The sequence below is a fragment of the Ursus arctos genome, unplaced genomic scaffold (assembly GCF_023065955.2).
Source record: "Ursus arctos isolate Adak ecotype North America unplaced genomic scaffold, UrsArc2.0 scaffold_37, whole genome shotgun sequence".
Taxonomy (NCBI): domain Eukaryota; kingdom Metazoa; phylum Chordata; class Mammalia; order Carnivora; family Ursidae; genus Ursus; species Ursus arctos.
This window is the reverse complement of record NW_026623053.1, coordinates 4,193,113-4,218,916: the sequence shown is the minus strand read 5'-3', so window position 1 is coordinate 4,218,916 and position 25,804 is coordinate 4,193,113. Positions and strand designations below refer to the sequence as shown.

The 25,804-nt window shown below is 40.6% G+C and overlaps 2 protein-coding genes across 2 annotated transcripts in view; one reads left to right on the top strand and one right to left on the bottom strand.

Annotated features, from left to right (window-relative positions):
* METTL3 (methyltransferase 3, N6-adenosine-methyltransferase complex catalytic subunit) overlaps window positions 1–11,950 on the top strand; it is a 16,699-nt gene extending 4,749 nt beyond the window's left edge. Inside the window, exons 2-11 of the mRNA XM_026489949.4 lie at window positions 6,510–6,727; window positions 6,811–7,215; window positions 8,552–8,727; window positions 9,322–9,538; window positions 9,761–9,948; window positions 10,324–10,362; window positions 10,539–10,647; window positions 10,770–10,835; window positions 10,978–11,090; window positions 11,725–11,950. Of these exons, the coding sequence (XP_026345734.1) occupies window positions 6,510–6,727; window positions 6,811–7,215; window positions 8,552–8,727; window positions 9,322–9,538; window positions 9,761–9,948; window positions 10,324–10,362; window positions 10,539–10,647; window positions 10,770–10,835; window positions 10,978–11,090; window positions 11,725–11,836 (1,643 nt within the window). The 3' untranslated portion in view covers window positions 11,837–11,950. The remainder of the gene's footprint in view (window positions 1–6,509; window positions 6,728–6,810; window positions 7,216–8,551; window positions 8,728–9,321; window positions 9,539–9,760; window positions 9,949–10,323; window positions 10,363–10,538; window positions 10,648–10,769; window positions 10,836–10,977; window positions 11,091–11,724) is intronic.
* On the bottom strand, window positions 11,468–25,782 carry TOX4 (TOX high mobility group box family member 4). Its single transcript, XM_026489948.4, has 9 exons — window positions 25,681–25,782; window positions 25,401–25,469; window positions 19,348–19,590; window positions 18,214–18,474; window positions 17,634–17,864; window positions 16,054–16,134; window positions 14,994–15,737; window positions 13,874–14,037; window positions 11,468–13,198 (listed from the first exon to the last, which is right to left on the bottom strand). The coding sequence occupies exons 1-9, from the start codon at window positions 25,684–25,686 to the stop codon at window positions 13,138–13,140; spliced, it is 1,860 nt and encodes a 619-aa protein (XP_026345733.1). The 5' UTR covers window positions 25,687–25,782; the 3' UTR covers window positions 11,468–13,137.
* Window positions 25,783–25,804: the final 22 nt, after the last annotated feature.

Sequence of the window (25,804 nt, the reverse complement as noted above, 5' to 3'; positions counted from 1 at the left end):
GTAGTGTCTTGAATGTCATGAAAAGGATACTGCCAGGAGGTGTTATTAACGCAGGGATTCGTAACCAGAATCACATCAGCAGATTATTTTTTAAAAGAACAAGTTTTAAAACAAGTGATTATAGTAAAATTACCAAAGAGAAAAAAAAATGTTAGGGTCCAGTTCTAGGGATTGAAAATATATGTTAAGGGGCACCTGGGTGGCTCAGTTGGTTAAGCATCTGCCTTTGGCTCTGTTATGGTCTCGGGGTCCTGGGACCGAGCCCTGCATTGGGCTCCCTGCTCCCTGAGGAGCTTGCTTTTCGCTCTCCCTCCGCTGCTACCCCTGCTTCTGCATGCGCGCGCTCTCTCTCTCAAATAAATAAATAAAATCTTTAAAAAGAAAAGTCTATTTTAGAAATAGCAAGTAACAGTTGCATGAGAAGTTGGGTAGTATGTTCACATGGTAGGAAAGAAAACCAAAGCATTAACATTTAACCAAAGTTATATATTGTTATTTTAAATGTAAAAGCAGATATAACAATGTCAAGTAGATTGCTTTTTTTCTTTGAACTGTTAGATTCTGGGTTTCATTTCAAATAAACGTAATAGAGAAAATATTTATCAAAGAAATAATGTGATATTATTACATATTTAAGCTAAGTATCTCAACAACCATTATTTATGGTAGTAATGAAAAGTAACGTGGCAATGAATAAGTTATGTTCCCAAACAGAATTTAGGTTTGATTACATTTGATTGCATTTGATTACATTTGATTACATCAAGAATGTTTCTAAAGCACTGATTGAAAATTTGAAATCATGGAAAATGCTTTGTATTTTGACTTTTATTTTATTTATGTATTTATTTTGAAGTAGGCTCTACGCCCAGTGTGGAGCCCAACACAGGGCTTGAACTTAATGACTCTAAGATTAAGACCCGAGCTGATATCAAGAGTTGGACCCTTGACTGACTGAGCCACCCAGGTGCCCCTTGACATTTATTTATTTATTTATTTATTTATTTTAAAATATTTTTTATTTATTTATTGGACAGAGAGAGAGAGAGACACCCAGCGAGAGAGGGAACACAGGCAGGGGGAGTGGGAGAGGAAGAAGCAGGCCCCCAGCAGAGGAGCCTGATGTGGGGCTCGATCCCAGGACCCTGGGATCAGGTCCTGAGCCGAAGGCAGACGCTTAACAACTGAGCCACCCAGGTGCCCCCCTTGACATTTATTTTTAATCAGTGACAATGTTCTCATTTTCTTTTAAGTCACATGGGCAAAAAACAAGCAAAATAGGCGAAATCAAGATGTAATAATAGGTCTCCAAAGAAGGCACACAAATGGCCAACAGGTATATGAAAAGCTCTTCAGCATCACTAATCATCAAGGCAGTGCAAATTAAAACCATAATGAGATATGAGATACACCTCACAATTGTTAGGATGTTATTAAAAAATCAAAATGTAAGTGTTGGCAAGGAGGAAAGGGAACCCTGATTCACTGTTTCTTGGGAATGTAAATTGGTATAGCCATTATGGAAAATAGTGTGGTGGTTCCTCAAAAAATAAAAAATAGAACTACCATATTTTCCAGCACTCTCACTTCTAGGTATCGAAAGGAATTGAAGTCTGGGTCTCTGCCTGCACACAGGTGTTCATTGTGATGTTTACAATAGCCAAGATACGGAAACAGCCTAACTGTCCATCATTGCATGATTGGATAAAGGTAATGGAATATGCATACCATGAAATATTATTCAGCCATAAATAAAGGAAATCCTGTTGCTTATGACAATACGGATAGACCTGGAGGACATTACGCTAAATGAAATAAGTCAGGCACAGAAAGACAAATACCGTATAATCTTACTTAGATCATATTTGAGACACAGACTCTGAAATAGTAAAGTCGTAGAAGTAGAGAGTAGAATGCTGATTGCTGGGGGCTGGAGTGAGGGGAAATGGGGAGGTGATGGTCATAGGGTACAAACTTTCAGTTATGCGAGGTAGATAAGCTGTAGAGATCTGCTATACAGCATAGTGCCTATAGCTAACTATACCGCATTGTATACTTTAAATTTTCTAAGATGATAGGGGGCACCAGGCTGGCTCAGCCTCAGAGCGTGTGACTTTTGATCCTTGGGGTTGTGAGCTCCCGCCCCGTGTTGGGTGTAGAGATTACTTAAAAAAAAAAAATTAAAAGGTAATAAGTAATTTTTTTTCTAAGAGGGTAGATCTTACATTATGTGGTCTTAACAGAAACAAAAATAATAAAAAAGGCTGTGGAATGAAACTTTGGGAGGTGATAGATAGGTTTATGGCCTTCACAGTAGTGATGGTTTCATAGGTGTGTATCCTTATTTCCAAACTCATCAAGTTATATCTGTTAAATATGTTCAGCATTTTACAGGTCAGTCATACCTTAAAGTGCTTGGTTGGTTGGTTGGTTGATTTATTTAATTAATTTATTTTCCCTTAAGGTGGTTTAAAAAAAAAAGTGTAGTGGGTATTATCTATAGGGAGCTTAGGCCTTTTAAAATTTTTATTTAGATAATTTTTATTATTACTTTTTTAGGCCTTTATTTTTTTATTTTTATTTTTATTTATTTTATTTTTTTTAAAGATTTTTAATTTATTTGACAGGGATAGAGACAGCCAGCGAGAGAGGGAACACAAGCAGGGGGAGTGGGAGAGGAAGAGGCAGGCTCCCAGCGGAGGAGCCCGATGTGGGGCTCGATCCCAGAACGCCGGGATCACGCCCTGAGCCGAAGGCAGACCTTAACGACTGAGCCACCCAGGCACCCCTAGGCCTTTACTTTTTAAAGATGTATTTAGAGAGAGAGGGCCCGCCAGTGAGTGTGGGGAGGGGCAGAGGGAGAGAATCTTCTAGCAGACTCCCCACTAAGCACGTAGCCTGAAGTGGGGCTTGATCTCATGACCCATAAGATCATGACCTGAGCCAGAACCAAGAGCTAGATGCTTAACTGACTGAGCCACCCAGATGCTGTAGCTGTTTTTTAAAAAACAAAATAAAGCTCATATTAATGGCAGCAGCATATGTAAGGTACCTGGCACAAAGTTTGAACATGAATTAAGGGGGAAGGGTAATGGATAATTTATGGCTTACCCTAAAATATTAAAAATTTCAGAGCTGCATAACAAAGGACCTGTATCCTGGGTATTGACTTAAAACTTACCCACATCTTCCTTTAGCCCCATTTTCTGTTATCATTATCTTTGGTTTAGTAGCTAATATGATTTACTCTCTTTGTCATACTGTAGGAATTAAAGATCTATAACGAGTTATATCAGAATATAATGTATAAAACAAATAGATGTATAATGAGTTATATCAGTGTATAATGAGTTAAATCAGTATATAACATGTAGAACAATTTGTGGATGTAATGCCTGAAATCCTAATTTTTAAAGATTTTGTTTATTTATTTGAGAGAGAGCATGTGGGCACGTGCTGGGGGAGGGGCAGATGGAGAGAGAGAAGCAGACTCCCTGCTTAGTGGGGAGCCCGAGGTGGGGCTCCATCCCAGGACCCTGAGATCATGACCTGAGCCAAAGGCAGGAGCCAAAGGCAGATGCTTAACTGACTGAGCCACTCAGGGGCCCCTGAAATCCTAATTTTTTTTTTTAAGATTTTATTTATTTATTTGTCAGAGCACGCACACAAGCAGGGGGAGCAGCAGGCAGAGGGAGAAGCAGGCTCCCCTGCCGAGCAAGGAGCCTAATGCAGGACTTGATCCCAGGACCCTGGGATCATAACCTGAGCCAAAGGTAGACACTTAACAGACTGAGCCACCCAGGCGTCCCTGAAATCCTAATTTTAAAATACCTTGTTTCTTCTGCCTTAATAATGATATTTACTATTGATTGTGCTTAAATTGCTTAATGAAAGAAATTTTTGGTTACTTCAAAAAATTTTAAAACTTGACTGCTTAAAAAAAAACAGTTCAGAGTTTTATCCCAGTGTAAATTGTAATTGGGGTATTTTAGCTCAAGTTTATTAGACTCCTAGAATCTCTGAATTGCAAGGACTTCAGTAGTCATCATTCAATCCTGTTCAGTGCAGAAATTTTGCCTGTAGTCTTCCAAGTAAGCTAAAATAATAATTGTCACTTATGTTTCTTACATGTTTTTTTTTTTTTTTTAAAGATTTTATTTATTTATTTAACACAGACAGAGACAGCCATCGAGAGAGGGAACACAAGCAGGGGGAGTGGGAGAGGAAGAAGCAGGCTTATAGCAGAGGAGCCCGATGTGGGGCTCGATCCCATAACGCCGGGATCACGCCCTGAGCCGAAGGCAGACGCTTAACCGCTGTGCCACCCAGGCGCCCCTTTTTCTTACATGTTTTTAGCTTGGGTCTGTTGCTCTTGAATTCTTTCTTGTCCCGACCTTGAAAGTGCTTCAGGGAACTTTCCACATACACAGTACCTCTTTGCCAAACAAAACAAAGAACTTGTATCAGTTTATCTGGCAAATGTTCTACTCTAAGATTCAGCAGAACATAAAGGAATCCAGTCGTAAGCAAAGTGAAGAAAGTTCGGTCAGTTATTTAACATTTCCAGCTAGTATGGAATTGTGGAGTCTATTTTCCAAGTAGGGTATAACTTATTTTCATAAAATTTAACTGTTCCAGCAAGGTGTTTGATATAGTTCAGATCTATTTTCCTTGGAATTTGTGAGTCAAATTTTACTGGTCAATTCCATTAGAGTAAAAATGTTTAAGTAACCAAAATATTTCTAAATGTAAACTAAGGACTCACTTATATTTTATAATATTTAACAGAATTCTGATACAGGTCCTAAGTTTAATATTTCATTTGTATTTTATTATTTTTTAAAGATCTTATTTGAGAGAGAGAGTGAGCGAGAGAGAGCACAAGCGGGAGGAGGGATGGAGGAAGAAGCAGACTCCTCACTAAGCAGGGAGCCCCACAAGGGGCTCGATCCCAGGACCCCAGGATGGTAATCTGAGCTGGAGGCAGACGTTTAATTGACAGAGCCACCCAGGTACCCCTAAAGATTTTATTTTTAGGTAATCTCTACACCCACCATGGGGCTCAAATTCACAACCCCAAGATCGAGAGTTGCATGCTCTACTCACTGAGCCAGCCAGATGTCCCCATCTGTATTTTAACTAAATAATCATATATATTAAGCTTTCTAAAAGGTAATATGTTATCCTAATTTGAGTTCTTAAGTCTTATTAAGGTTATGATGGCTACCTGTTTGTGAAGTAATAGGGTAAGTGATAAAAATACAGTCAAGAAGTATCATTTGGTGACCAGGGCTTCTGCAAAGTTTTATAGAAAGTATTACTTTTGTGTTTGAGTGTTCAAGGTCACATTCTAGGGGCGCCTGGGTGGCTCAGTCGTGAAGCGTCTGCCTTCGGCTCAGGGCGTGGGATCGAGCCCTGCATGGGCTCCCTGCTCTGCCTAGGAGTCTGCTTCCTCCTCTCCCACTCCCCCTGCTTGTGTTCCCTCTCTCGCTGGCTCTCTCTCTGTCAAATAAATACAATCTTTTTTTTTTTTTAAAGATTTTATTTATTTATTCGACAGAGAGAGAGCCAGCGAGAGAGGGAACACAAGCAGGGGGAGTGGGAGAGGAAGAAGCAGGCTCATAGCGGAAGAGCCTGATGTGGGGCTCGATCCCGGAACGCCGGGATCATGCCCTGAGCTGAAGGCAGATGCTTAACTGCTGTGCCACCCAGGCGCCCCCACATAAATAAAATCTTAAAAAAAATAAAGTCTTTAAAAAGAAAAAAAAAGGTCCTATTCTAATCCTCAATACTGTCATTTTACATACCCTCTGATGTCCAGTGGCCTTAATTCATTAAAATTCGAACTCCATTCCTCAGAAGAGCTGAACACAGCTTAGGTTGTTAGAAATATTTCTGGCTTTAGAATTTGGGTTATTATTTAAAAAACTTGTTTTAAAGGTTTACTTATTTACTCGAGAGAGACAGTGCGTGTGCATATGCACTAGCAGGCTGGGGGAGGGGCAGAGGGAGAGGGAGAAACTCTCAGTAGATTTGCCGCTGAGCTCAGAGCCCATCATGGGGCTCAAACTCAGGATCCGGAGATCAGGACCTGAGGTGAAATTAAGAGTTGGGATGCTTACCTGACTGTGCCACCCAGGTGCCCCTAAATTTGGGTTGATTTTTTCAGGTGTCATTAGGGTGGCTGAAGGGAGGTGGTATGGACATTTAAATCTACCATGCTGCTGATTTCCTTTGAAGCACAGTGGGGACAGGAATTAGGAAAATACCTCTTAGTCAGTAGAAAAAAGCTAAGTGGTTCCCAGAAAATCCAGGATTATCTCAGCAAAGCAGTGAATGCTTGAGTATGATTGAGGAAAGGTGATCTAGTGCTAAATTTGGTCAGAGAATTCTCTGCATGAAATGAAAGTACATGCTGTGAACGTTGGAGAATTTGACTCCTGAGGAGTGTATAGACAGACCTACAGCGGTTGCCCTTTGTCATTTTCTTCACTTTTCTTTACTCGTAGATCTACGAAATCCAGAGGCAGCACTGTCTCCCACCTTCCGCAGTGACAGCCCAGTGCCTACTGCACCCACTTCTGGTGGCCCTAAGCCCAGCACAGCTTCAGCAGTTCCTGAACTAGCCACAGACCCTGAGTTAGAGAAGAAATTGCTACACCATCTCTCTGATCTGGCCTTAACATTGCCCACTGACGCTGTGTCCATCCGTCTTGCCATCTCCACGGTAAGGCAGGGTTGGGATATACCACTTCTTTGCTTTAGTTCATGGTCAGTGTCTTATTTCCTTCTCCTCCCCTCTTTCCCTAGCCAGATGCCCCTGCCACTCAAGATGGGGTAGAAAGCCTCCTACAGAAGTTTGCAGCTCAGGAGTTGATTGAGGTAAAGCGAGGTCTCTTACAAGATGATGCACATCCCACTCTTGTGACCTATGCGGATCATTCCAAGCTCTCTGCCATGATGGGCGCTGTGGCAGAAAAGAAGGGCCCTGGGGAGGTAACAGGGACTATCGTGGGGCAGAAGCGGCGTGCAGAGCAGGACTCAGCCACAGTAGCTGCCTTTGCTAGCTCTTTGGCCTCTGGCCTGGCCTCTTCAGCATCAGAAGCAGCCAAGGAGCCAACCAAGAAATCAAGGAAACATGCTGCCTCGGATGTTGATCTGGAGATAGAGAGCCTTCTGAACCAACAATCTACTAAGGAACAACAGAGTAAGAAGGTAGGGGTACATGGAAATGCTTTCACACATATACTTTGTTTCTCTTCTTTTTTTTTTTTTTTTAAGATTTTATTTAAGTAATCTCTACACCCGTTGTGGGGCTCAGACTTACAACCCCAAGATCAAGAGTTGAATGCTCTACCAAGTGAGCCAACCCGGCGCTCCTCACATAGACACTTTGAATTACAGCTTTGATCGGGAGGGATTTATCCCTAGGGCGAGGAGCAGTTCTTAGGGTTGAAGATTTAGAAAAGTGGTTCTCAACTGGGGATTATTTTCCCCCTTCCATCCCCCAGAGAACATTTGGCAATGTCTGAAGACATTGTGGTTGTCACGACACACAGGAGTGCTACAGGCGTCTGGTGGGTAGAGGCAAGCAATGCTGTTAAGCATCCTACAATAATAGTAGGATAGTCCCCATACAACAAAGAATTACTTCACCCCCAATGTCAATAATGCCAATGTTGAGAAAACTGCGATTTTGAGTGTTTGGCGTTGGAAGAATCATCAGGTAAACGGAAGAGGAACCCAAATATAGGAACAGAGGGAGATGAATGAAGATGAATACTGGAAGGTAGTTACATGGACCATTAATTATGGAAACTGTGAATTGGCAGTTAACTGTGATTCTGAATATAAATAATGGACTCATAAATTCTTATCCATTTGGTATTTCTAGATGTGCAAATATGAACAAGTTAATTTACTTCTCTTCAGCCTTAGTCTTCTCATCTGTGAGGAGGAGGATAACCAGAGGATATCCAGATAACCAGAGTACCCTCCCTTACAGAACTGTTGCATAGACTCAGCTAAAGAGTAAAGTGCTTAGTACTTAGTTATGTAAATGTAAGTGGCTTTGGTGGGAAGGATTGCTTGCTTTTTTTTTTTTTTTTAAGATTTAATTTATTTATTTGATAGAGAGACAGCCAGCGAGAGAGGGAACACAAGCAGGGGGAGTGCGAGAGGAAGAAGCAGGCTCATAGCAGAGGAGCCTGATGTGGGGCTCGATCCCAGGAGGGTGTCGAGCCGAAAGCAGACCCTTAACAACTGAGCCACCCAGGCGCCCCTGAAGGATTGCTTTCCTGGGGAGGGGAAGTTAATTTAATGCTTAGCAGTAGGAACCAGGCTTCTTATATTTTAATTCCACCCCAAATGCAGATCTGTAAGAAAGGACTGAACCCATGACAGATCGCTTCTCCTAGGACTCCAGTTTTCCCATATTAGGTTAGCTCATTCACCTCTTAGAACAGGACATTGTCAAATAGAATTTAAGGAGGTGGTTTAGGGCTCATTTTATCTGTAAACCCTTTTAAGTCTAAGGCTTCTTTTGTCACAGGTCAGTCAGGAGATCCTAGAGCTATTAAATACAACAACAGCCAAGGAACAGTCCATTGTTGAAAAGTTTCGCTCACGAGGTCGGGCCCAAGTACAAGAGTTCTGTGACTATGGAACCAAGGAGGAGTGCATGAAAGCCAGTGATGCTGATCGGCCCTGCCGCAAGCTGCACTTCAGGTGTCTTGGGAGGGAGAGAGGTGGGGTGGGTAGGGCTCCCAGAAGCACTCATTCCTTCTAGTCACTGGGGTTCTGTCTTTCATCCTGTTACTAAATGGTTTTAATGATTTGTCTTAGACCTCCAGATTCTGAAGATGTATTTTCAGTAGTAGTGTTTTGTGGGAGGGAATATAGACGGTGCTCCCAAATAGATGAGAGATTTTTAAAAAATAATGCGCCTTTCTTCTTGCATTAGCAAGGCATCTCTGTCTCTGAAGCCTAGTAGAAGTTAAAGTTCTCTGGAAGGATGATCTTAGTAGAAATAGGAACCTGGGCTCTTAGGTCAGTGTTCTGTTCAGCCCTAACCAGCAAGCCTTTCTTTCCTGTCCTAAGAAAGTTGTCTTTGCTCAGAGAGGAATTAGATTCTTCTTTAGTGTGAATTATGGATTTCCATGTCACCTGCTTCCTTTCTTTGAAAACTCTTGGAGGAAGCTCTCAAGGTAAAATTAGGAGAGGGTAATAAAAGACAAAATTTTGAAACAGTTTGGAACTTGAACTATGGGCTCTAACTCTGGAACACCATTTGATTCTCATTCTCCCTTTTTATTTTCCCAGACGAATCATCAATAAACACACTGATGAGTCATTAGGTGACTGCTCTTTCCTTAACACATGCTTCCACATGGATACCTGCAAATATGTTCACTATGAAATCGATGCCTGCATGGATTCTGAGGCTCCTGGGAGCAAAGACCATACACCCAGCCAGGAGCTTGCTCTTACACAGAGTGTTGGAGGTGACTCCAGTGCAGATCGACTTTTCCCTCCTCAGGTACCTGTCTGCTCAGAAAACTTATTTCAGCTCAGGGACTTCTGAGTAGGGCCGCCGTACATGTAGGAAAGCAGGCATCATCAGCAATCTGTCTTGCTGATTGGGAATGGTGTGGGATATACATATTTATAAGGGATTAGGAAAATCAAATGGAAAAAAGGGACTGGGGCCATGAATCTGAGAGTGAAGGAAGGAAAGATGACCAAATACCACCTCATGCAGTGGATCTGTTGTGATATCCGCTACCTGGACGTCAGTATCTTGGGCAAGTTTGCAGTTGTGATGGCTGACCCACCCTGGGATATTCACATGGAGCTGCCTTATGGGACCCTGACAGATGATGAGATGCGCAGGCTCAACATACCAGTACTGCAGGATGATGGCTTTCTCTTCCTCTGGGTCACAGGCAGGTAATGCAGTTCAAAGATATGTAGGTATGGGCAGATATAGTACAGAGTGAGTACTGGGTGGGAATGAAATCTGGGGTTTTCGTAGCTCTGCTATTAAATGTAAGACTAAGTCAGCCTTTTTTGCTACTGAGACATAATGCCTATTTATAACACAAATGATACCTGATTTCTATTTAACTTCACATTTGTTCCTTGTGAAAGGTAAGGCCATTGAGAATAGATACTGTTTTATGTTTTCATTCTTAGATCCATCCTGTTGCCCTAATGGTGTCTTGCATGTAAATGTTCACTGAATGTCTACTGAAAACACTTCGGTATCTTGAAGGGATAAAAAATACGGACATGAAAGTAGCTGTTTAACCCTTTTCTTTTTAGGGCCATGGAGTTGGGCAGAGAATGTCTGAATCTCTGGGGGTAAGTAGCGATCATTGTGTTGCTTTCTTTTGAAGGAAATAGAAGCGTGATTGCTGTAGTTAGATGTATTCTCTTCTCCCAGAGTATTCCCTGTGAGTCCTTTCCTCTGTAGATGGTACTACCCCCAAAACTGAAGGCCTGATCAAAGCCCTAGTTCTCTTTCTTATGTCCCACAGTTACGAGCGGGTAGATGAAATTATCTGGGTGAAGACAAATCAACTGCAGCGCATCATTCGGACAGGCCGTACAGGTCACTGGTTGAACCATGGGAAGGAACACTGCTTGGTGAGCAGCAGTGGGGCCCAGTTCAATAGGTGGAGGAGAAAGAGGAATTGTTAGACTTCTTATTGAGAAAAAGTTCAAATGCTGGGGGTTCCGTAAGGTAATCTGTTCTCTGTGGTGAGCAGGTTGGTGTCAAAGGAAATCCCCAAGGCTTCAACCAGGGTCTGGATTGCGATGTGATCGTAGCTGAGGTATGTGCTTCCCCAGGCATCCAAACCTTCCACATTATTAGGTCAGGTGTGTTCCAGGTTCATTTGATCATAAATATAAATGGAAAGGGCTAGACTTGCAATTTTTGGTAACTTAAAAGTAACTGGAGCCTTGCTTTCCTAGGTTCGTTCTACCAGTCATAAACCAGATGAAATCTATGGCATGATTGAGAGACTATCCCCTGGCACTCGCAAGATTGAGTTATTTGGACGACCACACAATGTGCAGCCCAACTGGTAAGGCGACCAGGACATAGTAGCCCTCCTGTTTATGGTCAAGGATGGATGTTAGTAGAGCTTTACCTTGTATTTCAATAGTCTAAAAATGGGCTTGAGAGGATTCATAAGCCATCCAAGCTGGTATTTAATGTTTGATGGGCCTCTGCAACATTCACTGGAGACCCAACAGGTTTTAAGACTCCAACCACTGCTCTCCAAAGGGTCTCTACTGAAGATCTGCCTCAGTTATTCTATGGGATGTATTGAATCTGCCCCCTGGTGGTGAAGAATCCATTTACTCTCAACAGTTTTAGCATCTTTCATACTGTTAGTAGAGCTTTGAAAGACATGTTGCTAGGATTCTGTTTATCCAAAGAATACTAATTGGCAGCAACTTTGTGAAGTATGCCTGGTTAGGTGTCTCTTTATTAACCCTTAAGTGGTACAAATCCAGCCCGTTCTAACACAAAAATCTGTGCCCAATCCCTAACCAGTCATACTACTCCTCTAATATTCAGGTCTTCTTAAAAAATTGGCATGAATTTTAGGTGAGATGATAGGCAGCCTTAATAAAAGGTATGCATCTTTTAACAATATTAAGCCTTTTAATTCCAGGATTTTTTGGTTTGCCCCTTCTTTATCCTTACTTCAGGATCACCCTTGGAAACCAACTGGATGGGATCCACCTGCTAGACCCAGATGTGGTTGCCAGGTTCAAGCAAAGGTATCCAGATGGTATCATCTCTAAACCTAAAAACCTATAGAAGCATTTCCTTACAGAGCTAAGCACCCACAGCCATGGCTCTGCAGGCTGCACCTGAAGAGTAATATTTGTACACTAGTTTTTCTCCCTTATTTAAATAAAAGTTTGTATCGTAGTTGGGATTTCAAGGTCAAATCTGGCTCTGCCACTTAACAGTGTGTGATCTTGTATAACTTATCTCTCAGTAGGATTTCTTGTATGTAAGCTAGGAATGCTACCTACCTCACTGGGTGTTAAGGTTCAAACTAAATGAGTGCATGGAAAGCACTACAATGTTGATTATACTGTATAGGACCACAATGATTAGCTATCAGTACTACGTGAACATCGTAATCAAGAGGGGTCTCTGGGACAGCTATTTCTGAAGGTAAGGTTTGAGTTCACTTCAGGTTATCATCATTAGGACTAACATGCTCTAAATATTTGTTTACTCTTTTACAGCTATGTGGCTTTGCTTGTCTGTTTAGCGTATTTCCAAGAAAAATGAGATAAGCACATCTTAGATTAAATTTAAATAAATGCCTAGGGTGTACAAAGAATTAGCCTATATATTATGTAAGTGAAAACACCTCTAGCCTATTTTTAAAAGATATTTTATCAAACACAAGTGAACACAACTTCTTTAGACTTTGGTAAAACCTCTTATATTAAGGATATAGAGTCCTGCCTCTTACACTTATAAACTGTGGTAAGTGCAAGGATGAGAATCACCGACTACAGAAATAACATTATTTGTAAAGAGAAATAAATAAGAAACTCCCACGTGATGGTATTTTCCCTATAGCCCAGGGTGCCTGCTCTGTTGAAAACTTTTGTTCTCAAAGCAATGTATAGGTGTGATAGCAATCGTTCCTGTTTAAGAGATAACCTTTAATGCAACTTTTTATCCCCTTTAAAATGGATGCACACGGTGTTTTAGCCTAGGCTCAAAGCTGAATATTTTCCCATCATTTTAATAATTGTTTAGGCATGTCCTATGACCATTATCCTGAGTTTCCTCAAACAACCCCCCACCAGCACCACCCCCATGTTCTGCTTATTCATATTCCCTTCACCCTTTCCTCTGCTATTATCACTGGTATCTCTGCCTGTACTTGAAAGTAAAAAGCAATTCCAGATTACAGCAAACTCAGCGGCCTTGCTCCACGGTATGGCCCCTACTGAAGAGACAGAAAAGGGGAGAAGCACGAAGGACCATCATGGGTTGAAATCAGGCACTACCAGAAGCCCAGCTTGTTTTTTAAAAAGAGGCTCTTAGGTTCCCCGCAGATAAGTCTTGACTGGCTTGGAGGACAGGAAGGACTACTTCACAAACACCACTGTGTTTGAATTTCTAGAGGCCACCCAGGCCAAGAAGACGTCCCTAAGAGAGAAGAGAGACACATAAACTTAGAGTTACAGCCTAGTCTTTCTGACTTGTGTCTTAAATAGCTTCGTTAAGATGAAATGATGTCACCCAATACAGATATAAGGGCGGTGGGCCTTAATTAAGCTTAAGCAATCCTGATTCACTGAAGCAGATTTGATGTAGGAAATACCAACACTTTCATAGATAGAGGTAAATCCCAGGAAAATTGGGGAGATGGGCAAAATCTTCAGAACTTCTCTTGCCCCAACCACCCACCCCTTCTCCTGCCACACTTAGCACCTTCTTATGCTACTTACCACTTAGCATAATGATTCTCCTCAAATTCTAATCCCTGAGTAGCTGGATTTGCGCTAAGGAGAGAAGCTAAACTCATATCCATAGTCACTAACAGCTTAAGGTGTTACAATTTTTTGAAAGAGCATATGTAACTGAACATAATGTAACCAAAAAGCAAAAACTGCTAATGGTATCATCTTTGTCTATGTGGCAAATGTAAGCTCTTTTTAAGCAGGGGAAGCTTTTCTAGTAGCCTCTATAATCAGACATACATACGGCAGTCTAGTCTACCTAAGGTCAGGGGATGCTGATTACATATGCTCAGGGTTACCCGGTTTTCCTGCAGTTAACTGAGCAATACATGAATTACAAGAAGGGAAACTGTAAGCTCACCTGCAGTGCTTCACCACACATTCATTGCTGCAGTACTCATTGTCCCAGTCCTTACTCACAACAGGAGGGTTCTCGCAGCCGGACCTCACACATCGAGGCTGGGGTGAGAGTGTCACAGGAGACCCACTCACCAATTCAACGTCCATTTGAGAAGGAGACTCAACCTATGAGAGGAAGAGAGCACCAAAGACGAATTAGATTGCTACTTAACTAGCCTGCTAGTCAAATTAACTGGGAGCCAATGCAGTACCGGGTATTACAATCCTTCACATACAGGGACAGAGTTCTAAAAGTGTCCTTGGTGTCCCCCTCTATATGCAGCTTTAGAACTTTGCCAAGCACTGACATGAAGATTCTTCCAATTAGCGGAATGCTGGCCACATGCTAGTACTCTTCAATCTTATCACTGACTTTATTCCACACTTGAATAATACTCCTCTGAAAAGGTCAAAAGTACAGTGTGAGTAGAGTCTGGTTTACCTCAACTAGGACTGGGAGGGCCAAGAGAGACAAAATATACCATTAGAAAAAGGGAAAGACCTTGGAGATTTCATAGTTTCCTGCTGAAGGGGGGTTATTTTTCTTTAAATGATGGCTTCATTAATTGTGGACCTGGAGTCTCAAAACAGACCCATAATTTATTTAAAATGAGTACTGGTGATGTACAGATTAAAACGAGGGTAATTGGCATCTGTTTATGTCTCTTTGGAAAGATTCAATGATATGAATCAATTTTTTTCAAGCTATCCATCCCCCACTTAAAACATCAAGCCAAGCGGCAGAGATGTAGGAGAAATGGAAGAACTTGTATCTCCAAAGTTCAGGATCCTTGGATAGATACCTCTGAAAAACAACTCTATGCTTAGGCTGTATCCTCTCGCATAGAACTGCGGTATGACTTTTGCCTAATTAAGGGGTGGTCTGTCCCAGACCACCAATGTTTCTCACCAAGAACGCTACAGATTATCTTGGGTAGGACAAGTCACAGTCACAGGGAACTCCTGCAGGAACTCCTGGTTGCCAGACATTAAATGCTTGTAGCAACCTCCACTTTTATTGGGTCAACCAAAATAATTCTACCTAGCTACTGGTATGGAGAAAGACTTGAAAACAGGCTCACCTCAGGAACTACATCTGTGATCATCTCACAGATTGTCTCAGGAGAGGTCTCCTCCACTGTATGGGCCTCAGGGCTGTTGTTCACAGGCCGCTCAGGACTACTTTCCACAGCTGGTGGGACTAAGGTCGTCTGCATTTTCAGAGTGGGTGGGGGGACAATCTTGATCTGCAGAGGAGGTGGCTGTTGCTGTAAATTGATTCGAACCTTCTGAGGTGGAGGCTGTTGCATGGCCTGAAGTGGGGGAGGCTGCTGCAGAATGGTCACTTGCTGCTGAGTGGGGGGCTGAGGCATCTGTTGCAGTGGAGGGGGTTGTAGTCGGGGTGGTGGTAGTTGCATGGAAGCAGCAGCTGCTGCCGCTGCCTGCAACACCGAGCGAGTGACAATTTGGGCTTGTTGACTGGGCTGGATAGTGGCTGTACTGGTTTGGCCTAGTTGGATCCCCCGGGAGGTCACCACTGTGGCTGGGATAACGGTAACCATCCCTCCTTGAGACATAGTAATAGAAGAGGGCAACATCTGTTTGGTAATAATCAACTTGGTGATATTGGGCTGACCGCCAGCCCCAGAAGATGCCTGGTTTGCCACATAGGAGGAAAGAGTGGAGTTAACAACAATGGAAGGGGACAGGGCAGGGGGCTCTGTTGAGGCTGGTGCTGGAGATGCTGGGTCAACAGTAGCCATAGGAGGTGGAGAAGGAGTCTGTGACGGTGGCACTGGATCCAATTCTACTGCTTCCACAGTGGCCTAAAAGACACCCCCCCCAAAAAAAAAGTCATTGGGAAATGTACTCTCTTCCCCAGAACATAGTCACTCTAATCACCTCCCAAGAAAAGATACACAGAGTGGAAAAAAGAAAGAAAAGAGCTGTGGGAGTAAATAAGTCCCTGTAAAAGACTGTGGCAAGGTTTATGTTGGAAACAATAGGAAACCTGTTATATACTTTTAAGATTTTAATACAACATAGTATTAATAGGTCCCACAGGTTTTTGGTGGTATTTACTTCTTATAACTGCTAATAAGTAGCACCAAAAATCTTTTTATTGCTGTAAATAGCGCTCACCTGACACTCTTGATTGTCTTTATATGCAGCCAGAGCCTTCAGATACTCTTTCTTGGCAGCTTCAGTTTTCCTCTTATACACCTACAGGAAAGGGAGAGACTGTTGAAAAAGTCCCGATAGTCCTAGAAAAGACTAATAATTCTGTATTATTTATCAGTGAATGACAATTCATCTCAGTTAAATACGGACAACTTTTTAGTGAATACACCTCTGGAAGCTAGTAATGAAGACAGCCTCCATGGCAGACTTTCCAGTGACCATGCATCTGAAAGTCAGCCAATCAGCAAGACTTGCCAGAACAACTACACTTCTAAAGCTAGCACCAACCCATGCCCACTTTTATAATAAAACAAAACAACAACAAAAAATCCAGATCCAAACATTATATAAGATCAATAGTCTGCTTAGTCTGGGATTGTGTCTGATGGGTATACTCTCCCTTAAGGAATGTGGCAAATTATTTGCAATGATGGCCACAAGAATTCCTCCCATGTTGCATACTTTTTCTTCCATCGACAGCTGAAACCTCTTTCCCCTTCCTTTGAATCTGAGATAGCTCTATGAATTGCTTTGACCATAAGGAGGTGGCTGAAGTGACAGAGATCTTGTTCTAAGTCTGCTATACTATAAGGAAGCCAGTCTAGCCTTTTGAAGGATGAGAGGCCATGTGAATGGGCAGGAATCTAAGCCAACAAGTAGCACCCAAAGTCAGACATGGGAACAGGTCACCTTGGCCAGCCATACCAGCTATCATTTGACTACAGCCACAAGAATGAGCCCAGGCAAGAACATCAGAAAAACCATCTAACCAATTCGCATTATCATGAGAAATAATAAACTGCCACTATTTAGAGCTATTGAATTTGTGGTTTGTTGAGTGCAACAGACAGCTGCTATAAGTTATAAATTTCAGTTTTTTGTTTCATATATTAAAGTAGCAGACTCACTTTGACACAAGACCTAGTGAGTCTAGGGCAATGATAATTCTAGCCATCTTCAATGCTAACTATCGTATATTTACATAATATTACAATTTTCATTTATTTTTTGAGAGCAAGCGAGGTGGGGGTAGAAGTGGAGGAGGGGCAGAGAGAGAGAGAGAGAGAGGGAATCTTAAGCAAGCTCCACACCCAGTGCAGAGCCTAATGTGGGACTCAGTCTCATGATCCTGAGATCATGACCTGAGCTGAAACCAAGATTTGGATACTTAACCAACTGAGCCACCCAGGCACCACTATTTTTTAAATCCATATTAAATTTAGAGAGATTAACTATAGTTTTCAAGTTTATACTAGGCCAGTGAGAAAACCATAAACTAAACTCTAAATTCAAACTTAGGCTAGTGGATTTTAGAGATGCAATTTACAAAGGAATGGCCTAATTTTACAAATTGGAAAAAAAATGGGGTTTAGATTCAGTGGATGGCTGTAACTTCTAAGACAAAGTATGATCTGTGAATGCTATTAACAAATAGTCGATATTAAATAAGAACAACTTTAAAAAGTTAAAACTTAGTTTTTTATCCCCTTAAAACTTTCTAGGACATTCACTACCCACTAGTCCCTCCATGTTTTGTTCACCTGTTTTTGCTCCTCTCCAAGACTATCCCACATGGAGGCCACAATTTTTGAAACCTCCCCAAAAGTGGCATTGGGATTCTGTCCCTTGATGGCAGCCTGTGTATCACGAAAGAATAAAGCATATGCTGAAACTGGCTTCTGAGGTTCATTAGGATCTTTCTTTTTTCTCTTCTTTGGGGCCTTCTGCTTTTTTCCTGCTTCCACCACAACTGTCTTCTGGCTGGGAAGTTGCTGCAGGGGAGAAAAGAGAATTACAAAAGGGAAGAAGGAAGTAACATGTCTGGAGAACTGTAAGAAAAGGACTTTTATATGGGGGAACTAACTAGGCACATGGATGGAATTTTCAGAAATGCTAAAAAGAGGCAATAGGTTTAAGACATTAGTAAAGTATGTGAGGACCAATTAGAATGGGGATTGGGAAAAGCATTATAAACTGTAGATTGAGAGGCAGGACCCCATACCCAGAAAAGAGCAGAGGAGATGGCAGGGCAGGAGTAAATAATACTGAGTAGGCTCTGTATGCCAAGAGTTTTATCCCAGAATATCATGGCAGATTTGATTTTGGCAGGGAATGCCTCACCCTCCGGAAATCCTCAACACCATCCTCATGAAGTGAACTAGTAGGTGAAGGGGTGGTTGAAAGACGATCCTCAGGTGACTGGGCAGGTGGCAGGATGGTGCCACCCCCTAAGCTCAAACCAAGTTGAGAACTCAGTTCTGACTGATCAATGGTGGTCAACTGGCTATGCCCCATCAAGCCAGATGTCATGTCTGTCATTGGTACATCAATTGTAACAGGTGGGTTGGCACTATACTGAGTTCCTATAGAATGGTCCAAGTCCTGAGAGAAGCAGAAGGACTAATTAAACACTAAATATAAAAAAACACCACTCTTTCCCCCCACTGAATTCAGGACAGTTTATAACCCTTGCTTATCCAGATTGTATCATTGTTTAAAGACTAAACATCAAGTAATTTATATATAAAGTATATTAAGCTTTTTAATAAAGTACAGAAATTATTAAAGTCACTTCTTTGTATTCAAAAGCCTGTTCTAAAATAATGAAAAATAACCAGAGAAGTCTTAATTTTGGACAAGTTAATTTAAAGAACAAATAAATTATTCAGTAATCTGGAGGTAGTGATGACACATAGGGTAAAGAAAAACTTCCTGTACTCTCCTACAATAATGGTTTTTAAAGTTGCAACACACAGGCAATCAAGAGTAAATAATGCCAATGTTAGAGATGTTTGGCATCAAATATAGTGTGAAGATGTGCTACTGATGAAAATGTGCTGGAAGCCCAATACACCGATTTATAACATACTAATCCACAATTAATACATTTGGTTCAGACTGGTTTTGAATAAATCTCTCAACATGCCAGCTATCACACTCACATTTTTTTTCACACTCACATTTTAATCCTAGGATGTGATGGCAATTATAGAAGGGGAACCCCCCCCAAATCATAATCATTTTCATATCCGGGTGAACACTGGACATTTTATAATTTTAAATCATTTTCAAGTAAAATTGATTCAAATGATAAATTTCCGTCAGGGGAAATTAAGTCTTTGTTGGTGAGCCTCTAAACACAGAATGAGAACCAAGTAATATTCAAGTGTAGCAGAGAAGAGAGAGTCATTTTATCTCCCCTAACACCACCAAGCTCACGAGCTTGGGTAAGCTTGATAATGTTTTGCCCCTTACCATGGTCAAGCCCCCACTCAGGAGCCCCCCGCCCTGCTCCATCAAGCCATGGGTCATGCCCACAGGCATGTCCAATGTCTGGACCCCATATTGGGCTGAAAAGCTGCCATCCTGAGAGGAGGAGGGGTCTGCCAGGTCATCAAAGTGGCCAACCACATCTGAGACAGCCAGTGAGGGATCAGAATCCAAGGAGATAGGTGGGATTTCAAATTCCTCATCTCCCAAGCTTGGTGTATGGAATGTCTGTAGGGGGAAAAAGGGAAAAAAAGTTAGTGGGAAGAGGAGGAACCGCATACTGCTAAGTGAAGAACATGGCTGGGTACTGGAGTTTCTCAGCGTACCTTTTTTCAGCCTGGATCCTCTTTTTGTTATCAATTTCTTAGGACCTATTTAATTTTACAGATAAACCTCTCTTCCTCATACCCTTGGTCATATGGCATATACAAGGCTGCCAAAATCAATCACAGTTTTCAGTTTCTTATCTTTGCCATCTCAGTTGTCCTATCATGCTTATTGTTCTAATGAGTGACTCTTTCAGCACTGTTAGTAAGGACCCAGTCTTTATAAACTGTTTTGCCTATGACGCTTAAAAACTCTCCGAAGATTCTAATAGACAGCAGTTATTTTGCAATACACCTGAACTATCAGACCATAGAAATTCACTGTCAACCAGACAATCATACTTTTGACTACTGTTTTTAGGTTCCTTTGAAGCAAATCCTAAAAAGTACTGTCACGGGAATGATATCCTCTTCTAAGACATCTACACTTAAGAATTCTAGCTTAGAAATCATGATGTTAACAACAATTAAGATTACGATTTGTACAGCATTTTTGGAAAGCCCAACAATGCCAAGATAAGGTTAATACCGAGGAGAAAAACCTTCATAAGAGCTACAGCCAAAAGGCAAACTGATTCTCTAACATTCCTAGTCTTGCTCTAACAGAGCCTTTTCTGCAAGAGAGGAAGAAAAAGATTAGCTTGCTATAAAACCCAATTCCTTCCTCTGAATTCAACTACAGTAACAGACTCTTACTATACTGAATGGGTCTACCATTAATGGAGCTAACAGACCAATGTCTGAGCTAAGATACATTAAATGCTGTGGTTCCTTTTTGACACTAAAAAACTAAAATGGTGACATCTGCAGCAAAAGCATTATAAATACTTGCAAGAGACTTTGGTGTCAGGTCTGGATTCAAGTTCCAGCTCTGCCACTTACTAAAGGACTCTGAAGGGGTTTTCCTCATTTATAAAATGAGAGTTCTAACAGTACTCTCCTTATATTGTTATTTTGTTTAATAACTATTAATCATTACTATTAATGATAATATCCTAATTATTATTAACTTGTGACCCGATAATCTATAATTATAGATAATTGGAATTTTAGAAACTTTAAATTCAACCAAACTATCACATTGCAGAGTAAATATCAACTGATTGAAGATCAAATTCAATAGGTACCCACATTTTCCCCCCATGATTAAACGATGCATTAAGAGTTCCTCAAGGTTATTATAGACCCAGAAAGGGTCTTGTTAATATCATTTTTATTTTTTTCTGTTTGTTTTATTTAAGTAACCTCTCTACCCAACGTGGGGCTTGAACTCACAACCCCGAGATTCACTCACTCTTCTGACTGAGCCAGCCAGCTGCCCCACCATTTTTATTTTAAAGAAGACATTGCTAGAAAGAAATTTCCAGCTAGTAGAAACTAGGGAGAAAAAGAAAGTATGTCTGTGAAATGCCTAGTCTCTCTGAATCACTTTGGCAAACTGAAAAAAAGTTTCCCAGAAGAAAAAAAGATATGTACTTAGCTTCATTTCTACATTTTCCTCCTCCAAGATCCTTAACATGGTAAAAATTTGGTAGTTATCTGAGATGTAAACATGAGAGTGGCACAAGGAACATAAGAACAAGCAGTTCTTGATGGGAAAAACTAAAAATCTCCCAACAACTGAACTTTTCTCAGTACACAGCTCATAATTCTTGCATGAAAGTTCTGAACTTCAGGTCCATGACTCTTTCTGAAATTTGAGTTTAGGTTCATGTGAGATTTTTCAAGAAGAAGAGTACAAAGACTTCTACCAAATTTTCAAGCAAATAAAGTTATGGGGATGGGAAAAAGGATCAGGGGAAACATTTACTGTACTAGATCAATAGTTGTATGATAGTTTTCAATTTTTTACAAGATACAGATTGTTTTGACAAAGCAAAAGATGCCTATCCTTTTCTGCTTAATAAAAGACAGCTCTGCCAAGATATGAAAATGATACTATTTGTTAAAGAGAACGGAAAAAGAGTAAAAATTCATATCCCAAACAAGCGACCAGTGTTCTGTAAAGGACTACCCCTCATAAACCATCTGGAGTGCTCTCATGGACTACGCTAAAAAACGAGACATGCAGAGATTCCATTGTATCGCGTTAACAAGGCATTCTTTCTGTGCACCACCCCCTGGGAATGTGGAAACAGCTTTGTTATTCAGTATCCATAGCTTTCATGTTGTTTTTTTGGGGGGGGGGTTGTTTTGTTTATTTGTCTCTTCCCTAAGTAAAAAAAGTAAAATAATAGCAATGATCAAGAATACAGAGGGATAAACTACAGGCTAGAATAAACACAAGAGATTCACTCTAAAGCTCTTTTCCTACCACAAATAATCGATAACATTAATTATGGGGAAAAACCAATAATGAATATCTAGTTATTTTAGTGGATCTACTACATAACTAGATCATACTCTACCACATATAAAACCAAGATAAAACTGTAGCAAATATTCAGGTAAAAATAAGTGATTTCAACCGAGAAGGAGAAAACAGGAACATGATGTAGCTACCCTCTCATTCAGTCTTCTTTTCCTTCTCTGTTAAATTCATGGGCCATTTTGAAGGAGGAAACAATTTGGGAATTACAGTTTATAAACAAGGATGCTCAACTATTTAGAGAACCAAAAAATTAAAAAAACAAAACAAAACATGTTTCTCTCTTCTCCTGAGATTTCCCCATGCCAAAACATATAACCCGGTATTTCTTTAAATAGTTTGTGTAGATTACTCATTTTAAAAAAATTTATTTTAAACCAACACTTATTTACTCACAGTACACTGGTACAATGGATCCTTAAGATAATTCATTGTTCTTAAAAAATGCTATGAGTGAAAAATTTTAACTATTCAGCCTGAAATAATTAACTGGTTCTAATATAAAAAGTACTTTTTCTAATAAAAAATAGGCATCTTTATATTATTTCCTGAAAGTGCTCAAAGCACAGTATCATTGTATAAGAGCCAACAAGAATGAGGAAAGCAGAAAGATTAAACTGTCTTCAAATAGAACTTCCCTGTCTCAAGTAATGCTCTAACAGATCCTAAGCCCTCCTCTCTGGATACTTACTCCTTAGAAATTTTTAGTATTATTTCTTACTTAGGTATAACTTAAGTGCACAAATTTAAAGTATATAGCTCAAAGAATTTTATATCTGTAAGCATCCAATTAACCATTACCCAGATCAAAGATACAGAACATTTCTATCACTGTAAAATAATTTGTCATATTCCTTCCCAGTCAGTACTCTCCTTTCGATAACAAGTATCACTATTGTGATTTCTATTACCATAGTTTCACATTCCTTATATTCATTTAAAAAAATGAACTTAAATAGTGTCTACTCTTTTATGTCAGGCTTTTTACTCAACGATATATTTTGGAGATCACCCAAGGTACATTTATTAGTAGTTGAGGTCTTTTTTTATTGCTGTGTAGTATCCCTTTTTACAAAAGTACCAGTTTATAGACATTTGGGTTATTTCCAGTGCTTAGCTATTATGAGTAAAATTGCTGTGAACATACATGTTTTTGGTGAATATATAAACTCATTTCTCTCAAGTGTACATCAAGGAGTAGAACTGCTGGGTCATAGGGTAGGTAGGTATATGTTCAACTGTAGCAGATACTGCCAGTTTTCCAAAGTGATTGAATCAGTTTACACTTTAATCAACAATGATTAAGAGTTATCTACTTCCTTGCAAAATCTTGTGATTGTCAGTGTTTTTAATTTTAACCATTCTAGTGGGTATACAGTCATGCTCATTAATTTTAACTGGCATTTCCCCAATGAGTGATTATGACACTCTTTCATATGCCTAATGGCAATCTGGATACCCTCTTTTGTGAAGTGTGTGTTCAAATCTTTTGCCCATTTTTAAACTGGATTCTTTTACTCTACATAAATATTTGATATATCCTGAATATGTGTCAGATATGTGTTAAAATATTTTCTCCCAGTCTGTGGTGTACCTATTTAATTTTTTACTGATGTCTTTTGATGAAAAGCCGTTCCTAATTTCAATGAAGTCCAATTTTTTGATTTTTTTTTTATGATTAGTACTTTTTGGACAACTATCTTTTTTCTTGCAAGAAATCTCTAAATGTCACTCTTTTTCTAAAAGAAAAAGTTAAAAAATATCACCTTTACCTAGTTCTAAGTTATATTGGGGGTGGTTCACAATAAGACCAGGTGCAACAAAAACCACAAACCAACTGAAATAAAGGTCAAAAAAAAAAAAAAAAAAAGATGGGAAGGGAAGATGAAGTTGTAATGAGAAGAACTGTTAGCAACGACAAAGACCTAAGCTAAAGGAAGACACTGAAATTTAATTGTGAGCTTCTTGGCAAAATAGTTTTGTTTTTTTAAAAATTTCTTCAAGTCATAAAAAAACAAAGGATAACTCAAACCTGGAAAGTTTCTTGATGAGACCAGTGTGAAATTTACCACACTCTAAATTTAAATCTGATTCAGAAGAAATTGGCAATGAAGCACATTCATGTGGATGAGGCCAATGTGAGATTTACAACACTCCAAACAATGAAATTAAACCATGGAGATATTCAGAAGAAACTGGCAATGAGACTGGAAAGCATCAAAGAGATTTAGTTTTATATCATTTCTAAATCTGTTGTTCATTTGAGCCACACTTTCCCCTCCTTAAGAGAATAACAATAACCAATAATGGCAATAAAGAAATCAAACTAGCAACTGTCCCTTTTCAATCTAATTCTCATTCACGAAAATATTAAGGTTTAATACAGGATAAGCCTACTCAACAGCAACTGAGAATTCTCAGGCCAAAACAAACAAACTAAACAAACAAAAAACCCACTAATGCAAGTGGTTAACATCAGTTTTGGGCGGGGGGAGTACTAAAATTCTCAAAAAAAGACATCCTAGGCTCAAGACTAGTTTTTCAAAGATCGGGAAATTTATTTTTTTTCTGTTCCAAATCTTTCTATTTTGCCCTGCAATCTATCTAAATCTAAAATCTAAACAAGTGATATGTATCTATATTATGACAATATTTTAAGGAAAGCTTTTTCACAAATACTAAAGCACCTCATCATAACCATTACTTCTACTTCACAACATCATAAGAAACTATTATTACAGCCATTTGACAGCGAGGGAATCTGTGACATATAAAAGTGAAGTAACCTGCCCAAACTCTGAGTCACTGGCAAACAGAAACACATGTTGTACTCAACTCCATGTTTTCTGGCAACTATTTCCTTTCATCCTGTCACTAGCAAAACAAGCTTGTAGGTAAACATAACTACTATTTTTTTTTTTAATCCTCGAGTAGGAAGTTTAAGTGAAACAAAGACCCTACAACAGAGCTAGTTCCAAGAATGAACACGTTTACAGTTAACCCCTTAAGTACTCCTCCCTTACCCCAATTTCTTTAGCTATAGTATTTCCTTCCCGCTGTGATGCCCATAGATTGTTGTAGTTATTTCTCCCCAATGAAAGGAAACAATTCCACCCTGTCTTCCAGTCCAGAATCACTCTGAAATGGGTTAGTTATTTCCAAAGTCCTGCTTTTCTGATGACAGCAGCTTCCCGGGCCTTCCCCTTAGTCTGCACAGGCTCTGGAAGCAGCTGCCACTGTTCTCTAAACACCAACCGTGGCCCCTGGTTCCCAGTCCCCGGCCCGGGCGTCCGCGCTCTCCTCCCCACCGCCCTCCCCCCACAGCGTCGGCAACTCGTGCTCACCTCGGCCCCTGACAGGAAGGGGTGCGAGGGCCCTGTGATCGTCAGGTAATTGTCATTTCCTCCGGGAAACTGGAAACCAAAAGAAAGCCGCGGGGATAAGTTAGGGGGAGTAGGGAGTTAGCAAGGAGCGACGGATTCTGTCCCCGACATTCTGACAACACTCCCAAACCCCGCTCTCTTCTCCCCTCCCCTCAGCCGCCTCTCCGCCCGGCTTCCCGTCTCTGCTTCCACTCGGTAGGCCGCGCTCTCTCGCCAGCCTTCTTAACGCTCAGGTTCCTACCTCCATCTTCACACAACGGCTACCACCGACTCAGTTTCCTCATCGCTCCCACCGCCCCCACCGGACTCGAACTGCCGTCACTTCCGCAAGGACGCGCGTCGCTCTCCGCTGATTGGAAGGAGAG